This window comes from Mauremys reevesii, linkage group 6 (genome assembly GCF_016161935.1).
Source record: "Mauremys reevesii isolate NIE-2019 linkage group 6, ASM1616193v1, whole genome shotgun sequence".
Lineage (NCBI taxonomy): Eukaryota > Metazoa > Chordata > Testudines > Geoemydidae > Mauremys > Mauremys reevesii.
In genome coordinates this window covers 17092268-17109049 of record NC_052628.1, presented here as the reverse complement: position 1 = coordinate 17109049, position 16782 = coordinate 17092268, and the positions used below count along the sequence as shown (strand labels likewise).

General features: G+C 44.6%; 1 protein-coding gene across 25 annotated transcripts in view; it reads right to left on the bottom strand.

The window, feature by feature from the left end:
• Positions 1-15547, bottom strand: part of DCC (DCC netrin 1 receptor) — a 555466-nt gene extending 539919 nt beyond the window's left edge. For 10 of the 25 annotated variants that reach the window (XM_039544151.1, XM_039544147.1, XM_039544154.1 and 7 more), the window contains exons 1-7: positions 15176-15197; positions 14854-14968; positions 9714-9814; positions 8158-8284; positions 6736-6819; positions 6214-6277; positions 1115-1209 (exon numbers count right to left, since the gene is read on the bottom strand). In XM_039544151.1, coding sequence (XP_039400085.1) covers positions 1115-1209; positions 6214-6277; positions 6736-6819; positions 8158-8284; positions 9714-9814; positions 14854-14968; positions 15176-15193 — 604 coding nt within the window. In that variant the 5' untranslated portion in view covers positions 15194-15197. Of the gene's footprint in view, positions 1-1102; positions 1210-6213; positions 6278-6735; positions 6820-8157; positions 8285-9713; positions 9815-14853; positions 14969-15175 lie in introns of all 25 variants that reach the window. The other 15 variants (XM_039544156.1, XM_039544157.1, XM_039544159.1 and 12 more) reach the window with 12 other exon arrangements.
• Between the last annotated feature and the right edge of the window lie 1235 nt (positions 15548-16782).

Below are 16782 nucleotides of genomic sequence, written 5' to 3'. Positions count from 1 at the left end.
CGGCTCCAGAGTCCAGTGCTGGCTGGAAAGGCGCCACTTTTGGAAAATGTACTCGGGGGGAGCGGCCGCTCCCCCTGCTCCCCCCAGCTATGCTCTGGCTGGTAGGGGGTGCAGGTGTCTGGGCTAGGGGGGTGTCCCACAGCTGGATGCTGGGGGTGTGGGTGTCAGACTGGAAGAGCAGAGATTTCTCCCAAGATGTGTCCAGCTGACATGTGTGACACACTCAGACAGGTGCCCAACAAAAGCGTAACAGAGACATAGGAACTGGGCTGTTGGAGGAGGAGTTTCTTTGACTCTCTACTCCTGGGGGAATCTTTTTGCTGGCTGACAGGTATTTTGAATTAAATTACCAAAATAACTGAAACTGGTGTGATTATATTGTGTTATTTCGATAAATAAAATATGCAGATTTTAAAAATATCGTGGGCAGAATGTTTAATTTTTTAGCGCAGAATTTCCTCAGGAGTACACATTACTACACCACTATGCGGGTGGTTTCCTATGTGAACACTTGTTTCAAATAACAAAGGCCTTTTCATTTTAGGTTACATCCCCTTGGAAGTAATACTGGTAGGTCTCCTTGGATAGACACACCCTAGCTATGAGATTTCAATCAGGTTTTGCAAAAACCAAACCAAACGCTACAGCTGCTACACACATGTACAGCTTCCACTGACTCCCGTAGCAGCTACACCTGAAGAACAACAACTGTGTTGCGCTCCACTGTGCCAAACTCAGACCTGTTTGTAAGCCTCGACTTTTGTTCAACCAATAGCAGTGAATAATAATCTGACATTTGGATGTCAGATGCCATAGTAATGGGGGCAGTACATGGAGCCAGACCACCTTTGCCACAATGCCGCCTACAGTGAAATAAAACCTGGACACAGAGGATACTCCACCCACCACAGAAACGCACCTGCTTCTAGAGAGGACTGTGTTACAGAGCTCTCCATCTCCACTTGCTGATGGTGGGAATAAAAGCATTTCAGTTTATGTAGGAGAATGCTGACACACGGAATACAAATACAGAGAAAAGTTATCCCGTTCCACTTTGAGCTAACATGTAGGCCCCAGCTTAAAGAACGGGAAGACCACCTGCCTTTGCACTTACTGCTTTTCCAGGATAGGCTATATGGCAAGGACCTGGGTGCTCTCATGCCTGGCATTAGGTTATTCTTTGGTTCCATCACTATGCTGGACCCAGGGCTGAAAGAGATCAAATAAGAATTATCCTACACGTGTACTTCTTCTAACCAAGTATCTTACTATAAATATTTGAGTTTTTTCTAACATTGAAGAAGACAGAGTATGTTACTTTAAACAAACCTTCATGCAATCATAGAATCATAGAATTCAAGATCAGAAGGGACCATTATGATCATCTAGTCTGACCTCCTGCAAGATGCAGGCCACATAAGCCGATCCACCCACTCCTTTAGCAAGCGACCCCTGCCCCATGCTTCGGAGGAAGGCGAAAAACCTCCAGGGCCACTGCCAATCTATCCTGGAGGAAAATTCCTTCCCGACCCCAAATATGGCGGTCAGCTGAACCCCGAGCATGCGGGCAAGACTCTCCAGCCACACTCTCCAGAACAGTTACTTCTCCTCGCAAAGGCTAGACAAAAGTGTAGAATACGTTGATGCCATTTACTTTTTGACTAAAATCCCCAATTAATCAGTTATCCAAACAAGAAATAAATAAACCAAAGACAGCAAGAAAAATCAGAGTTAAAGCTCGATTATAAATATTGCACTGCCCTCAACTGTAAATGGCATCTCAGCACACATGCCCTAGTTGTCTCTATATACGCAGACTTCATGCAGATGTCCAACAGTGAATGCCAGTGAAAATGAGGTAGGATCTGAGGCTAAAACAGGGGGAAAAAAAGTTAAAAATGACTTAGACAAGTTGAATGTCTTCAAGTCGGGACGGCCTGATGAAATACATCCTAAAATACACAAGGTGCTGACTGAGGAGATATCTGAGCCATACGCAATTATCTTTGAAAAGTCATGGAAGACAGGAGAGATTCCTGAGGACTGGAAAAGGGGCAAATATAGTGCCAATCTAGAAAAAAGGGAATAAGGACAATCTGGGGAATTACAGACCAGTCATCTTAACATCAGTACCTGGAAAGATAATGGAGAAAACAATTAAGCAATCCAATTGCAGAATCCTAGAAAATAAGGCAATAAGTAACAGTCAGCATGGATTTGCCAAGAACAAATCATGTCGAACCAACCTAATAGCTTTCTTTGACAGGATAACAAGCCTTGTGGATGGGGGAGGGGAGTGGTAGATGTGGTGCATCTTAAATTTAATAAGGCTTTTGATCCTGACTTGCAGGGAAATACAACCTAGATTGAGCTACTATAAGGTAGGTGAATAACTGGTTGGAAAACCGTTCACACAGAGTAGGTGGTTCACAGTCAAGCTGGAAGGGCATATTGAGTGGGGTCCCACAGGCATCAGTTCTGGGTCCAGTTCTGTTCAATATCTTCATCAGTGATTTAGATAATGGCATAGAGCACATTTATAAAGTTTGCAGACGATACCAAGCTGCAAGGGGTTGAAAGTGCCTTGGAGGATAGGATTAAAATTCAAAGTTACCTGGACAAACTGGAGAAATGGTATGAAGTAAATAGGATGTGCGACATTACACTCCATATTCATCATAGTAATATTATTAGGATATGATCATGGCATAATTATGAAGCATTTTGTACAAGATGGGTCATGTAAGGAGTCAGTGGGAAAATTATGATTTGCTGAATACAATTATCCTATTTGTAGGCATGTATCATTTTTGTATCTGAAGTTATGAATATTGACTAGGTATCTATATTTCAAATGGGCTTACTCTAGAAAACACCCACAGCCAGCCTTTCAGATACAACAATGAAAAAGCCAAAGGCGGCTACTGGCTCATCAACAAAGACAACGGGTTGTGGAATAGCTTAGCCTTCGTGGAAGGCCAGTCTGTAAGTTATGGCTGCTACGATTCTGCAAGGGCATGTGACCAGATCACATGTCTCTGGACTCCATTTTGGGCACCTGAATTTTTTCACAAACTGGTCTGGAAACCAAGTTTGAAACAGAGTTCCTGCCATATGAAAAAGCTATATAAGGCAGAGAGCGACATCATCAGTTGTTCTTCACTCCCCTACAACTCAAGAACAGACAGAAGCTCTGAAAGAAAAAGTCTTGGAACGGGGTACGAGATCCCAAGCTGCAAAACAAATGCAGCTTGTCCCTTAAGAATCTGCAAGCCTGCTTATATTGTCAGCCAGGGTGAGAATTTGCTAATTCATATCCAATCTTTCTAGAATTTTAGGCTTAGTTTGCGATTCTGTTTATTTACTAGGTAATCCGCTTTGGTCTGTGTTCTATCACTTATAATCACAAAGCAAAAAACGAGTTTATTAACTACAGAAGATAGATTTTATCTAAACCGGTGTGCCTGTGACCAAAGTGTCTTGGGAAAAATCTCAGCCTGCTTAACACAAGTATGCATGGTCCTCTCCACATTGAGGGAGTGGCAAACTGGGTAATAAATTCATACTGGTCGATGTTTTGATCAGAGCAGGATGGTACAACTCTGGGGTCCCAGGCCGGGGGTTATTTTGGCTGTAGCCTCTCTATTGTTGGTTCATGCAGTGGCTGTCCAAAGCCTGCATGAACCTGCAGCTGGGTGTGTCCCTGCCTGTGTGAATGCTGGTGGGAGCGGTCTATAGCCTGTCACAGCAGCACAGTGCTAAGAGGGAGCCCAGGCTGGTGAGTCACAGGGCTCAGTGAAACCCCAGTTCCAGGTGGCACCCCGGGGGGAACCAATCACAGGATGAAATTCAATAAGGACAAATCCAGAGAACAGGTCTGTCGCATCTTACGTGCATTTAACATGCGCGAATTCAACTTTATGCGGCTGGCAAAAAAAAAGAAAAAAGAGAAAAATAATTTAAATACTGTTCCTGTAGTGCGGGCGATTCCGCCTGCCATTCAACTCAATGTAATTTTGACTATACGCGGTTTTCACTTTACGCGCTGACCACGGAACGTAACCCCAGCGTTAGATGACACAGACCTGTACTCCACTATCAGTTGCACACATACAAAGTGGGAAATGACTGCCCAGGATGGAGCACTGAAGAACAAGATCTGGGGGTCATAGTGGATCACAAGCTAAATATGACTCAACATCATTTTGAGATGCATTAGCAGGAGTGTTGTAAGCAAGATCCGAGAAGTAATTCTTCAGTTGACATTTAATCAGCATGGAGTAGAGCAGGGGTATTGTGCCCAATTCTGGGGGCCACATTTCAGGAAAGATGTGGAAAAATTGAAAAAAGTCCAGAGAAGAGCAACAAACATGATTCAAGGTCTAGAAAACATGACCTATGAGGGAAGATTGAAAAAAAATGGGCTTGTTTAGTCTGGAGAAGAGAAGACTGAGAAAGGACGTGATAACAGTTTTCAAGTAGATAAAAGGTTGTTACGAGGAAAAAGGAGAAGAATTCTTCTCTTTAACCTCTGAGAATAGGACAAGAAACAATGGGCTTAAATTTCAGCATGGTTTAGGCTGGACATCAGGAAAAACTGCCTGTCAGGGTGGTTAAGCACTGGAATAAATTGCCTAGGAAGGTTGTGGAATCTCCATCACTGGAGATTTTTAAGAGTGGGTTAGACAGCTGTGAGGGATGGTCTGGATCAGTGATTTTTCAAACTTTTTTTCTGGTGACCTAGTTGATCTAAGAGAGCTGGGGATAAGGGGTCTGGGAGGGGCTCAGGGCTGGGGCAGAGAGTTGGGATCTGGGGGTAAGGGCTGGGGGGTCGGGCCAGGACGGAGGGGTTCAGGGTGTGGGAGGGGGCTCTGGGCTGGGGCGGGGGGTTGGGGTGCAGAAGGGGGGGGTCAAGGCTCTGGGCTGGGGCCAGGGATATGGGGTTTGGGGTGCAAGAGGGAGCTCTGGGTTTGGGGGGGCTCAGGGCTGGGGCAGGGGCATGGGGTTACCTCAGACAGCTCCCGGTCAGTGGCGCAGCAGGGGTGAAGAAGGCGGCTTCCTGCCTGTCCTGGCACCACGGACCACGCTGCGCCCCGGAAGCAGCCAGCAGCAGGTCCAGCTCCTAGGCAGAGGCGTGCAAGCGACTCCGTGCAGCTGTCGCCCACAGGCACTGCCCCCCACCAGCTCCCAGTGCAGAGCTGGTGCTCAGGATAGGGGCAGCACATGGAGCCCCGTGGCTCCCCCCCAACCCTGCCACCTAGGAGATGGACCTGCTGCTGGCCGCTTCGAGGGCGCAGCATGGTGTTGGAACATGTAGGGACTAGCCTGCTTTAGCTGGGCAGCACCGCCGACAGGACTTTTAACAGCCCAGTCAGCAGTGCTGACCAGAGCCACCGCAACCCAGTGCCTTCTGTTCCGTAACCCACTTCTGGGCCACAACCCACGGTTTGAAAAGCACTTGTCTAGATAATACTTAGTCCTGCCCCGGGTGCAGGGGCCTGGACTAGATGACCTCTCGAGGTTCCTTTCAGTCCTTCAATTCTGTGTCACTGTTACAGGCTGCAGGAGGCCGTACGTTGATGACCTTTGATTAGACAGGTAAGGCACAGTACAATGATTTGGCTGTTCAGGGGTGAGGCAGATAATGACCAGACACATTATGCTTTATTTTCCAAACCTGCACTGTGATTACACTTCAAAAATAAAATTATTTCTGACTCAGGGCTCTAACTGCCTGCAAAATCTCCTGGCTGTTAAAAGTTACTTGTAACAGGTCATGAGAGATTAGATAAGTGTCAGAAGTTTAAGCCTAAATTGCCTAAGAGCTGACATCAGTCTGCATTTCTATCATGCCCAGCATAACAGTTTAGTGTTTAATAACCCCCCAATAAATATATAACCAGTGGGGACTGAATCCAGGACCATCAGCACTAATAGTACTACAGTAGAACTAGAGGAGTAACCATTATCTGGTAGCAATAGTATGTTCTTATACTCTCCTATGGATCTGCAACTAAAAGGAGACAGGAAACACTGACCAAGAGGCATAGGAATGTTGATTCATGCCAGTGGGAACTCCCACACCATCACCCCAAAAATAGGATTCATAAAGTAAATTGCATCTGCCCATCAACACAGCAGCATGAGTTAAAAGTAGTTTGAAAGCACATCTTCTATGAAAAGCACTGTCACAAGAAATACACCTTTTGTTACCTGTTGTTTATGCCACTATTGAACGTGCCCCAAACGAACACAGAATCTGATTGCTCCTGTAGCTCTGCCAAAGGAAACAGACATCATTGTGGCTCAGAACTGAGTAACTTCTGCAAGCGTCATAGCAACACAAAATGAGAAATATGGCAGAGACGCTGCTAGGTTTACAAAATGGAATGAGAACTGAGCTAAGACTTGGCATAAGTGACAGCAAAGCAGGCATTTAATTGAGAAATATAAAGCGTAAAGATCATCATCAATTTCCATTTTCATCGAAGCACAGATGGTGCAACAGACTACATGGAAAAGAACAGATGTTTTGTAGAGAATAGCAGGCATGTGGTAGATCCTGTGAAGCAGGAGAACTTAATTTGTTCAGGGACAGTATAACTGGGTGTCCCAACTCATGATCTGTGCAGAAGGATCTATGGGACCTCTCTCTTAGCCCATGTAACTTCTTTGGGGGCAAGAAGAAGGGAATAGCAGGGGCTGACAGCCACCTTGTGTCATCAACCTCCTCACCTTTATCCCAGTCTTCATCACATGGGGACGGCTGCCACATGCTGACAGTGTTCATCTCTCTGTGGCAGTTATTCGACTGACTCACTTCAAGCAAAGAAAATTCTTAGTGAGAAAATCTTTTTGGATAAAATACATTCCTATTTTAGGGACATTAATCATTTTTTGACCTAGCTGCAGAACATCTCTAGGCTTTGGAGAGGAGCAGCATACGCTGGAAGCTGATCAGTACTCCCCTAGTCTTAGCAGCAAAAAACTCTTTAGGCCAGGGATGGGCACCTTGAAGGTAGCAAAGGGACACAAAATCCATGAGACCCCTTTGGTGGGCCATACCTTAAGAGGCTATACATTGCCCAACTCTGAAAGTTTGCTACAACACAGAATGTTTGGCAGGCCAAATCAAATGATCTGGCAGGGTGCTTGCAGCCCCCCATTTGCCAATCCCTGTTTTAAGCCTCTTCTAAAGCTAAACAATTCTGCACACATTTTTCAGCAATGGTGCAGCTGCTCCAACATACGCATTGGGAGAGGGTTCAGGTGTGTTTCTATTGTCATGTCACAAAAATCTGCTCAAGGTTTTTTCACTACTATCATGCTCCAAGCCCTGTCTACATGAACATGCACATCATTGCTAGCTTCAGTACAACTCTACTTTTGCCAGAGAACAGGTACGTTTTCCAGTGTAGCGATAGCCACATAGACATCAGTGGGGGGAGACATTGGAACACGACCCACATAACCAAGTGATTTAGGTGCTGGGGTGACAGACCTGGACAGTGAACTCCTCATCAGAGCCGACAGCATGGGCAGTGGTAGGAAAGCTTCCCCATAGTCCCCTCCCCAACTTGCTCCACTCTGAACTGGAAAAACCCACCTTCAATTGGGAAAGTTACTCAGCCTTCCTGGCCCAGTCACAGAAGTGAGGATTGTTATGATCTGGACACTTGTCCATTAAGAACTGGACTGAGACCAATTTATTTCACACATGCCACTAGACAGGCTATGAAGATTTTTGGTCACTATCAGGTCAGATCTGCATTGGAGACCCACCTCTCTCATGACCACTATCTTTCCCGCTCTAAGCGGTCCAGATTACCAGCTAGATCTCATTTCAGCACACACAGTTTAGGGCACAATGTACAGTTCCCATTTTAACGCTAAAATCTCTGGCAGATAACACATGTAATGCAAGCCAGTTGCCTCTCAGATGCTTAGGAGAATTTGCATGGACACAGAATGAATGAAACTCAAGTCTCCCAGGGCTCCTGCTGCTTCTGTATCACACAGCACTACAGGTAAAGGGTTGCTTATGGAATAATAGAGTATTAAAACAATCTTTAACAGCAAAAATTAAGTTAGAACGCTGTTAGCCCAAGAGTTCCAGAAGTGACTTTACAGAGCCAAAGGAGTCTAATATTTTCTCACCAATGTCTTGCTCAATGCAGCTTTTGTCATCACAGCTTGATATATGACGTCTGATCTCAGCTCTGGGAACCTGATGGCGGGCATTAAAGGGGCATGTGGCTAGCTGCTGTGCAATATCAGGGTGGTTCTAGAGAAACAGAAAAAGTACGTGCTATCTCACTGAATTCATCCTAGCCCTTGTACTTTCTAGTCACTAGTGAAGGGTTTGTGCAATCTGCATCCTGAAATAGGTTGAAAACATTTAAACAAGGAAAGCCAAAACGTAGTTCAGGTCCTGAGCACAAATGCAGTGTAGAAACAGTGAAGCATATGCATCCTTTATGATACATGCTATGTTTGTTCATTTTTACATGTAAACTCCACCCTGATTTTCTCTTATTGAAGATCAGCCCCAGAACAAACACAGTGAAACCGTTGTAGTGTCATCACTGGCATGGTTCGATGCACAGATGAAATTGCCCTAAAAAGCCTACAAGGGGAGTAAGTGCCTTGAAACCCTAAATAATTCAGCCACTTTATTTTTAAATTAAGTAAACAACAAACTAGAGAACAAGTTCCTGCCTGCACTAGAGCTTAAGTCTTTGCAGTAAATTTAACTCTCCTGAAACAGTAGGGAAGTTACTCAATGTTCCAGCTGAGGCCACATCTATATTGGGGGCGTTCTGCCAGTAGAGGTAAACGAGTGTGGACACAGAAGAGCACTACTATCCCCCACTGAATGAAGAGCCTTTACCCTTAGAAAAGAGCAAGGCAACAGAGAGGAAGAACACACACTGCTCAGGCTTGCTCTGCACAGTTTTTATATTACTATAGCTATGCTGGCTAGGGGTGTAATTCCTAACCAATACAGTTATACAGTACATCATCTTAACATGTGGATGCAGTTATACCTGTATAAGTGTGCTCCTATCAGTACAACTAATATACACTAGCACTGGAGAGGTTAAAACAAGCTACTGACTGAGAGGACAAAAGAAAGGAGCAGCTTCTTCTGTTAAATATATAGCATTCTAGCCCAGAATAGAAGACTGAAAAGAGATAAAAAGTTTCAGACCGGTGTACATTGAATAGAATAATTAGCAATATAAAAAAAAAGATGGTTTACTTTGCAATCAGAGCAGTGCAGCTGCTAAAGAATTAGTTGCAACATCAGATCATTTTTGCTTTGGCCAGCCAGAAGGCATCCATATAACACTGGTTGCATCTGCTCCATGCCCTGAAGTGGGAAGCAAATACCTGGGTCCCATGAGTGAACTGCTGGAAGAGAATACGATCCCCATCACTAACCTAGGTATTCTGAAGAACCTATATCACCTTTCTTCAGGGCAAATGCACTGATCTGAAGTGCATTACTAAATATGAACTGGATGCTTTTACTAAGTGGTAAATGGATAACAGAGATATAAATATGAAATAAAGATGGCTTCTTCCAGTCTAATAGCAAGTGAATGCATCCTTCTAGCAAAAGGCAACAAAGCATACTGAGCTCACCATGCATTAACATTTACAAAAATATGATTTCCCAAGTGCATTAGAGACCTTACACCCTGTCCTACCTTCCTGCACTTTATAAGATGATAGGGAAACCGACAGGCTCGGATTTGATGATAGCGATCATATGGACATTGTATTAACTTCTCTGGATCCAAAGCATCAACTGGAGGAGAAGGAATAAAAAGACAAGAAAACATTCTGCCAAACAAGATCTAAGAACATCATCAACACAATTAACAAGTGTGGAAACATACTAGGCACTGGAGCTTTCCTCTAATGGGGTTAAGCCATGAATTTTTAATAGCCTAGACAAAAATTTAAAATTGCTACGTTGGCACTCATTGTGTACACCTAACCAAATTCACTTTGGACTTTTGGTGAATGGAATATTAAATTAAAAATGAGGAAAGTGTAGTCAGTAGTGCAGAGTGGCCAGTACATATCAATGAGTACACTTATGCAGAACAGTGAGCTGGAAATACACACATTACTATAAAAACCCTTGAAGCTACCAAATTAGCTAGCTGTATAGCAGTGACATGCTAAGGGTCAGCAGAAGCATGGCATTCTGAAGTAAATCCTTTTGCATTTATCTTCAATGCTCAAAGGCCATCTCTGCTGGAGTAAGAAAAAAAAATCAAACTAAAACAAACATGGCTGGAGTTAAGGCTGCAATTTGCACTACAGAGCACTTGGCCCTATAAAGTGCAGAGGTTGGCAGGTGCTTAAGAGCCCAACACCCACTGAATATAGCGAGGGCCTAAGTCACAGGCACTTTTTGAAAATGTTCCCTCCTAGTCCACACTAGGACTCAGAGAGGCAGAGTCACCTTAATCACTTAAAAGTTACATAGAAGGGACAAGGTAGGTGAGGACCAACTTCCAATAGTGAGAGAGACAAGCTTTCAAGCATACACAGATCTTCAGGATTCAGTTTGTGTTCGTGCAGCAGCTTTCCTGCCACTACAAATGTGTCTCCCCTCACACCTTCCATGCTATTTACCCACATTTGTATCAGTGTACAGAGGGCATGCACACAAAGGAACAAGGGACAACAGACTGTGGGATGTTCTCTAGAGAGCTGGAAGTAAGGGGAAGGGCCAGATTGATTACATAAACCAGTGGTTTTAAATTTTTTTGATACCAGGGACCAGCTTGCAGCCTTTCTAAACAGTGTCAGAGAGACCAGAGGGACAGGCCACTGAGAAAGACTGACACAGGTCACTAGGACAAATGGCTACTTCTGACAAAGTGTGAATTGTCAATGTTTGTATGAATACTGTGTGCACCTCAGTTTCCCCTAGGTGTTGCACAAGTATCTAGGCGGTGGGATAAAGGTGTGAGAGCTTTGCAGATACCCCAAGAGGGAAGGTACAAGTGCCATCTAGCTACCTGGGCCCAGCCAATGGTTGGACATTCTGTATCCTGAGGCCCATTCTCTGCAAGAGCCAGTCAGAGGAATTAGAGAACAAAGAGGTGGAGGCCAGGTGACCAGTTTGCCTGGGCAACAGCATACAGGATGGAGGAGGGGCAACTGGGTGTGACTGAGAGTGAGCTGCTGAAAGCTGGTCAGTCTCCTGGTTTGGGACTGAGCGGGAGAACCCAGGGCTCTGGGTCTCCTTAAGATGGACTTTGCTTTAACTTCCTGCTTTCTGTGCTAACAAGATTCTGCTCTATGTTGTTTCAGAGGACTAATAAACCCTTCTGTTTTACACCGTCGGGGGTGCATGGCCCCTTAGGGGGGCATGCAAGGTTTCCCCAGGTGTTCTATTCAGGTGGACTCGCTGCAGGCAGCTTATGGTGTGAAACAGGGATGCTGAACGCTCAGAGGTCAGACCCAGGAGGAGCTGAAGCCCAGGCGGTTTGTCTTAGTGAGTGTGCGCCCCGAGGGGTGGTCACACTACAAGAGGGTCCTGTCGGATGGCTAGTCTACACTACTGCACTGCTCTAGTGAGTCTGGTGAAAACGCACTATGCTGACTGGAGAGCCCTCTCCCATCAGAATAATTACTCCACCTCAGCAAGAGACGGAAGCTATGACAGCAGGAGAGTGCCCCCCCTGACTTAGGGCTGGTGTGGACAGCTCAGGTGATGCGTTGATCAGGGGGGTGGCTTTTTCACATCTGTGACTGATATAAATTATATCGTATTAAGAGGTAGTGTAGACAAGCCCTGAACTTCATCCAATGGTTCCAGAGCACCAAGCCTGTGTACCCATGAATTACTCTGTGTGGGAGGGGGGGCGAGGAGAGTCATCCCCAATGCATCAAACCAGCGCCATATGCCAGGCTAGGCCTATGAAGAGGGCAGCTCCCTTACCCGACCATGATACTAACTAGGACTGTATATTAATCACAATTAACTCATGTGATTAAATAAAATCACAATTAAAAAATTAATCACGATTACTCGCAGTTTTAATCATTGCACTGTTACACAACAGTATACCAACTGAAGTATAAAATATGTTGGATGTTTTCTACATTGTCAAATATATTGATTTCAATTATGACACAGAATACAAAAGATACAGTGCTCACTCTTGTTTTTATTACAAATATTTGCACTGTAAAAATGATAAATAGTATTTTTCAATTCACCTCATACAAGTAGTGTGGTACAATCTCTTTATTTGTGAAAATGCAACTTACAAATGTAGATGTGTTACATAACTGCACTCAAAAACAAAACAAAACTTTAGAGCCCACAAGTCCACTGAGTCCTACTTCTTGTTCAGCCAATCGCTAAGAAAAACAAGTTTGTTTACATTTATGGGAGATACTGCTGCTCATTTCTCATTTACAATGTCACCTGAAACTCAGAACAGGAGTTTGTATGGCACATTTGTAGCCAGCACCGCAAGGTATTTACATGCCAGATATGCTAAACATTCATATGCCCCTTCATGCTTCAGCCACATTTCAGAGGTCATGCTTCCATGCTGACGACACTTGTTAAAAAAACAACACATTAAATAATTTGAGACTGAATTCTTTGGGGGAGAATTGTAGGTTTCCTTCTCTGTTTTTGCCATATATTTCACGTTCTAGCAGTCTCCGATGATGACCCAACACATGTTGTTCATTTTAAGGACAATTTTTAACTGCAGATTTGACAAAATGCAAAGTATGTACAAATGTGAGATTTCTAAAGATAGCTACAGCACTCAACCCAAGATTTAAGAATCTGAAGTGCCTTTGAAAATCTGAGAGGGATGAGGTGTGGAGCATGTTTTCAGAAGTCTTAAAAGAACAATACTCCAATGTGTAAACTACAGAACCCAAACCACCAAAAAAGAAATTCAACCTTCTGCTGGTGGCATCTGACTCAGATTATGAAAGTAACATGCGTTGGGCCACACTGCCTTAGATCGTTATTGAGCAGAACTTGTCGTCAGCATGGACACATGTCCTCTGGAATGGTGGTTGAAGGGACATATGAATCTTTAGCGCAAAGGTCAGAACCTTTCAGAAGTGGTGTGCCGAGTCTTCATTTATTCACTCTAATTTAAGGTTTTGCGTGCCAGTAATACATTTTAATGTTTTTAGAAGGTCTCTTTCTATAAGTCTATAATATAGAACTAAACTATTGTTGTATGTAAAGTAAATGATGTTTTTAAAATGTTTAAGAAGCTTCATTTAAAATTAAATTAAAATGCAGAGCCTCCCAGACCAGTGGCCAAGACCCAGGCCGTGTGAGTGCCACTGAAAATCAGCTCACGTGCCACCTTCGGCACACGTACCATAGGTTGCCTATCCCTGCTTTAGCGCATCTGGCACTTAAGTATCTTGCGACGCTGGCTACAACAGTGCCATGTGAACGCCTGTTCTCATTCCAGGTGAGATTGTAAACAAGAAGTGGGCAGCATTATCTCCTGCAAATATAAACAAACTTGTTTATCTTAGCAATTGGCTGAACAAGAAGTAAGTCTGACTGTACGTGTAGGCTCTAAAGTTTTACATTGTTTTAGGAGGCAATTTTTTTGGTCCATAATTCTACATTTGTAAGTTCAACTTTCATGATAAAGAGATTGCACTATATTATTTATATTACATGAACTGAAAAATACTATTTTTTTACAGTACAAACACTTGTAATAAAAAATAAATATAAGTGAGCACTGTACACTTTGTATTCTGTGTTGTAATTGAAATCAATGTATTTGAAAATGTAGAAAACATCCACATATATTTAAATAAATAGTATTCTCTTACTGTTTAATCGTGCGATTAACCTGTTTAATCGTTTGACAGCCCTAGAACTAACAGGATATTAACCATGTTTTGGAGCCAGCCACTGGTAATAAAGTAAATTATGAAATGTGGCATGGATAGGGCCTTAATAAGAAGTCACTTTACTGGGATGATCCCCAGGAAACTGATTTAGGCCCTGTCTGACCAGACATGACTGTAGTTTTGTAACCAGTTTGTACCCCACACAGCAAATCTGCTAGTTGGATCGTCCATTTCTCCAGACCGCTGACATGCTGCAGCTGGGGGACATAGTCCACTAGGGTCAGTGTGGGAACCTACACACACAGTGGAGGACTGTAAAATGACAACTTCCTGGAGGCCTTCATGCCTTGAACATTACTGATAAGAACGCTGTGGCTTAGCCAGATTGCATATGCTAAATAAATAAAATGAACCCCACACAGCTGAGTTACACCCCCACTCCAGCCTTCCCGGCTCACAAAGGTTGGGGCATGGTGTTGCATGTCTGCACCCAATATGCTGCCTAGAAGAGTTTGTCTCAGTACACCCAGTCACCCACCCAGGAACTACATATCACCCAAGCAGTCTCACACCCACCTTGCAAAACCTAGGTATGGTTTCTTGCTGTGATATTGACCCACATCATCCTTTATTGCCTCTAAAGTTTGTGTGGTTTTGAACTGCAAGAAGACCACAAATTCTTTCATTCTGGGACCCAAAATCAGGTGCAGTGAACCACTGCTCTAATACACAGATGCATATATCCACCAAACTTAATGCCTAGAGGGGAAAGTTACTTCCCTAGAAGCCACTCCCTCCTTTTAATCAAGTTTAAGATACTTTAATACTTTCAAAGATCTAAGCTGTCTCTCACTGTATCTTTGCAGGAACCATGAATAGAATCAGAATTGTAGGACTGGAAGGGACCTCCAGAGGTCATCTAGTCCAGACCCCTGCATGAATGTTACAAGCCAGCAAAGAAATACTTACCATAGTTGTCTTCTAAATCCATTTTAATGATGCTGAAAGAACGCTGACTTAAGTTTCGCTGGAGGACCCTTTGAGCCAGTCTCTGAGTGTCACTCTCCTCCTTAAAATATTTACCCTATAGACCAAAAATGAAGAGATTCACAGATTGCTAAGGCCAGAAGAGACAATTATGATCATCTAAGAGGTTTCAACCTGTGATCCACAGACCCATGGGGGTCCACAGACTATATCTAGGATTTCCAAAGGGGTCCTGCACCTCCATTCGAAATTTTTTAAGAGTCCACAAATGAAAAAAAGTTGAAAACTACTGATTTAGGCTGACCTGCATAACACAAGGCATAGGACTGCCCTGACTTAATTCCCATTTGACCTAGTGCAGATCCTTTAGAAAGACATCCAATCTTGATTTCAAAAGTTTGATGGAGAGTCTACCACAACAGCTGGTAATTTTTCCAATGGTTAATTACCCTCATTGTTAAAAATAAGCCTTATTTCCACTCTAAATTTTTCTAGCTTCAACTTGCAAGCACTGGAAATAACTTGAAAGTTATTTCAATTTATTCATCACAGCTACTAAGGGTCAATGATCAACTGCATGACAGCAGCCAGTAGACTTTATATCTATGCTATGTATGCTTAGGACACAAGCTTATAAGGTGGCCCACGTATAACGTAGGGCACCTGGAACCTCATATTCTTCTGCCACACACAGAAAGGTTTCCTCCAAGATGCTAAAATCCAAAGATTTATCTGAAACATCCTTCTTGCCCAATAAATTTAAAAGGGTTAAAAGAACCAGTTCCCAAGAAAAGTTAAGCCATGTATTTTGAGAGCTCAGTTATCTCTTATACACAATTTAGTGCTCCATCCTGAGCCACTCCACCTGCCTGACAGGTCAACACTTTTACACCTAGGCTTTGGCTACACTTACACTTCAAAGCGCTGCCGGCAGCTTTGAGCGCTGTAGTCAGCGCCAGCTGGGAGAAAGCTCTCCCAGCGCTGTCCGTACTCCACCTCCCTGTGGGGAATAACGGACTGCGCTGGGAGCGCGGCTCCCAGCGCTGGGGCTTTGACCACACTGGCGCTTTGCAGCGCTGGAGAGGGTGTGTTTTCACACCCTGCTGCAGTGCTGCAAATTTGTAAGTGTAGCCAAGCCCCTACTTTGAAGAAGAAAGTAGGATCTGTATGAAGAAGAAAAAAAAGGCAGAGAGTTAGATTCTCTCCTGTCTTCAGTGCAATTCATACAATCTGAATGCATCACTCATCTAAAAAAATCCTTCCTCACACGATTAAATTCTGTCTTATTTAGATTTATAAAGGACTGCACACACTCTAGAGACAATCTGAATCTCAGATTTGGTTGCCTGCCAGAAAATATGGTTACTGCTTTTAAAAAATAAAAAGCCAAAAAGGAGATGCCTAATATAACTGGCACACATGGGCCGCGTGTGTCGGCTGCGTATCCCTCGCTAAAGTGTGAGCTGCAGATCTGACCGGCACCACAATGTCCGAGGTGCCTTTGACAAACTGGTCGGTCTGGCCTAGGGCACCCCCGCAAGGGCACTGGTGTGTCCTACCCCACCTGCCCCCGGGGCACTATGGGGGGCATCCATCAGCCACAGGACACTGCGGGGGGCACGGACCACAGCCTGGGGGGCGGCGCAGAGCGAGGCTGAGGCGCGGGCAGCCAAGGACCCGGGCTCTCCGGCATCCCCAGAGGCGCGGGCCGCTCCCGCCACACCGCGAGCCGGGCGCCGGGCAACACGATCCCCCCGGCCCCGCGCAGGCTCGCAGCGCCCCGCACAGCCGGGAGCAGGCGGGGCACGGCAGCCGGTGTCAGCCCCGGGGCCCGCAGCAGAGCCCGAGCCCAGGCCCCCCTACGCGGCACGCGGGGCGCCCCCCCCAACGACCCGCACCTAGCGCGAGAGA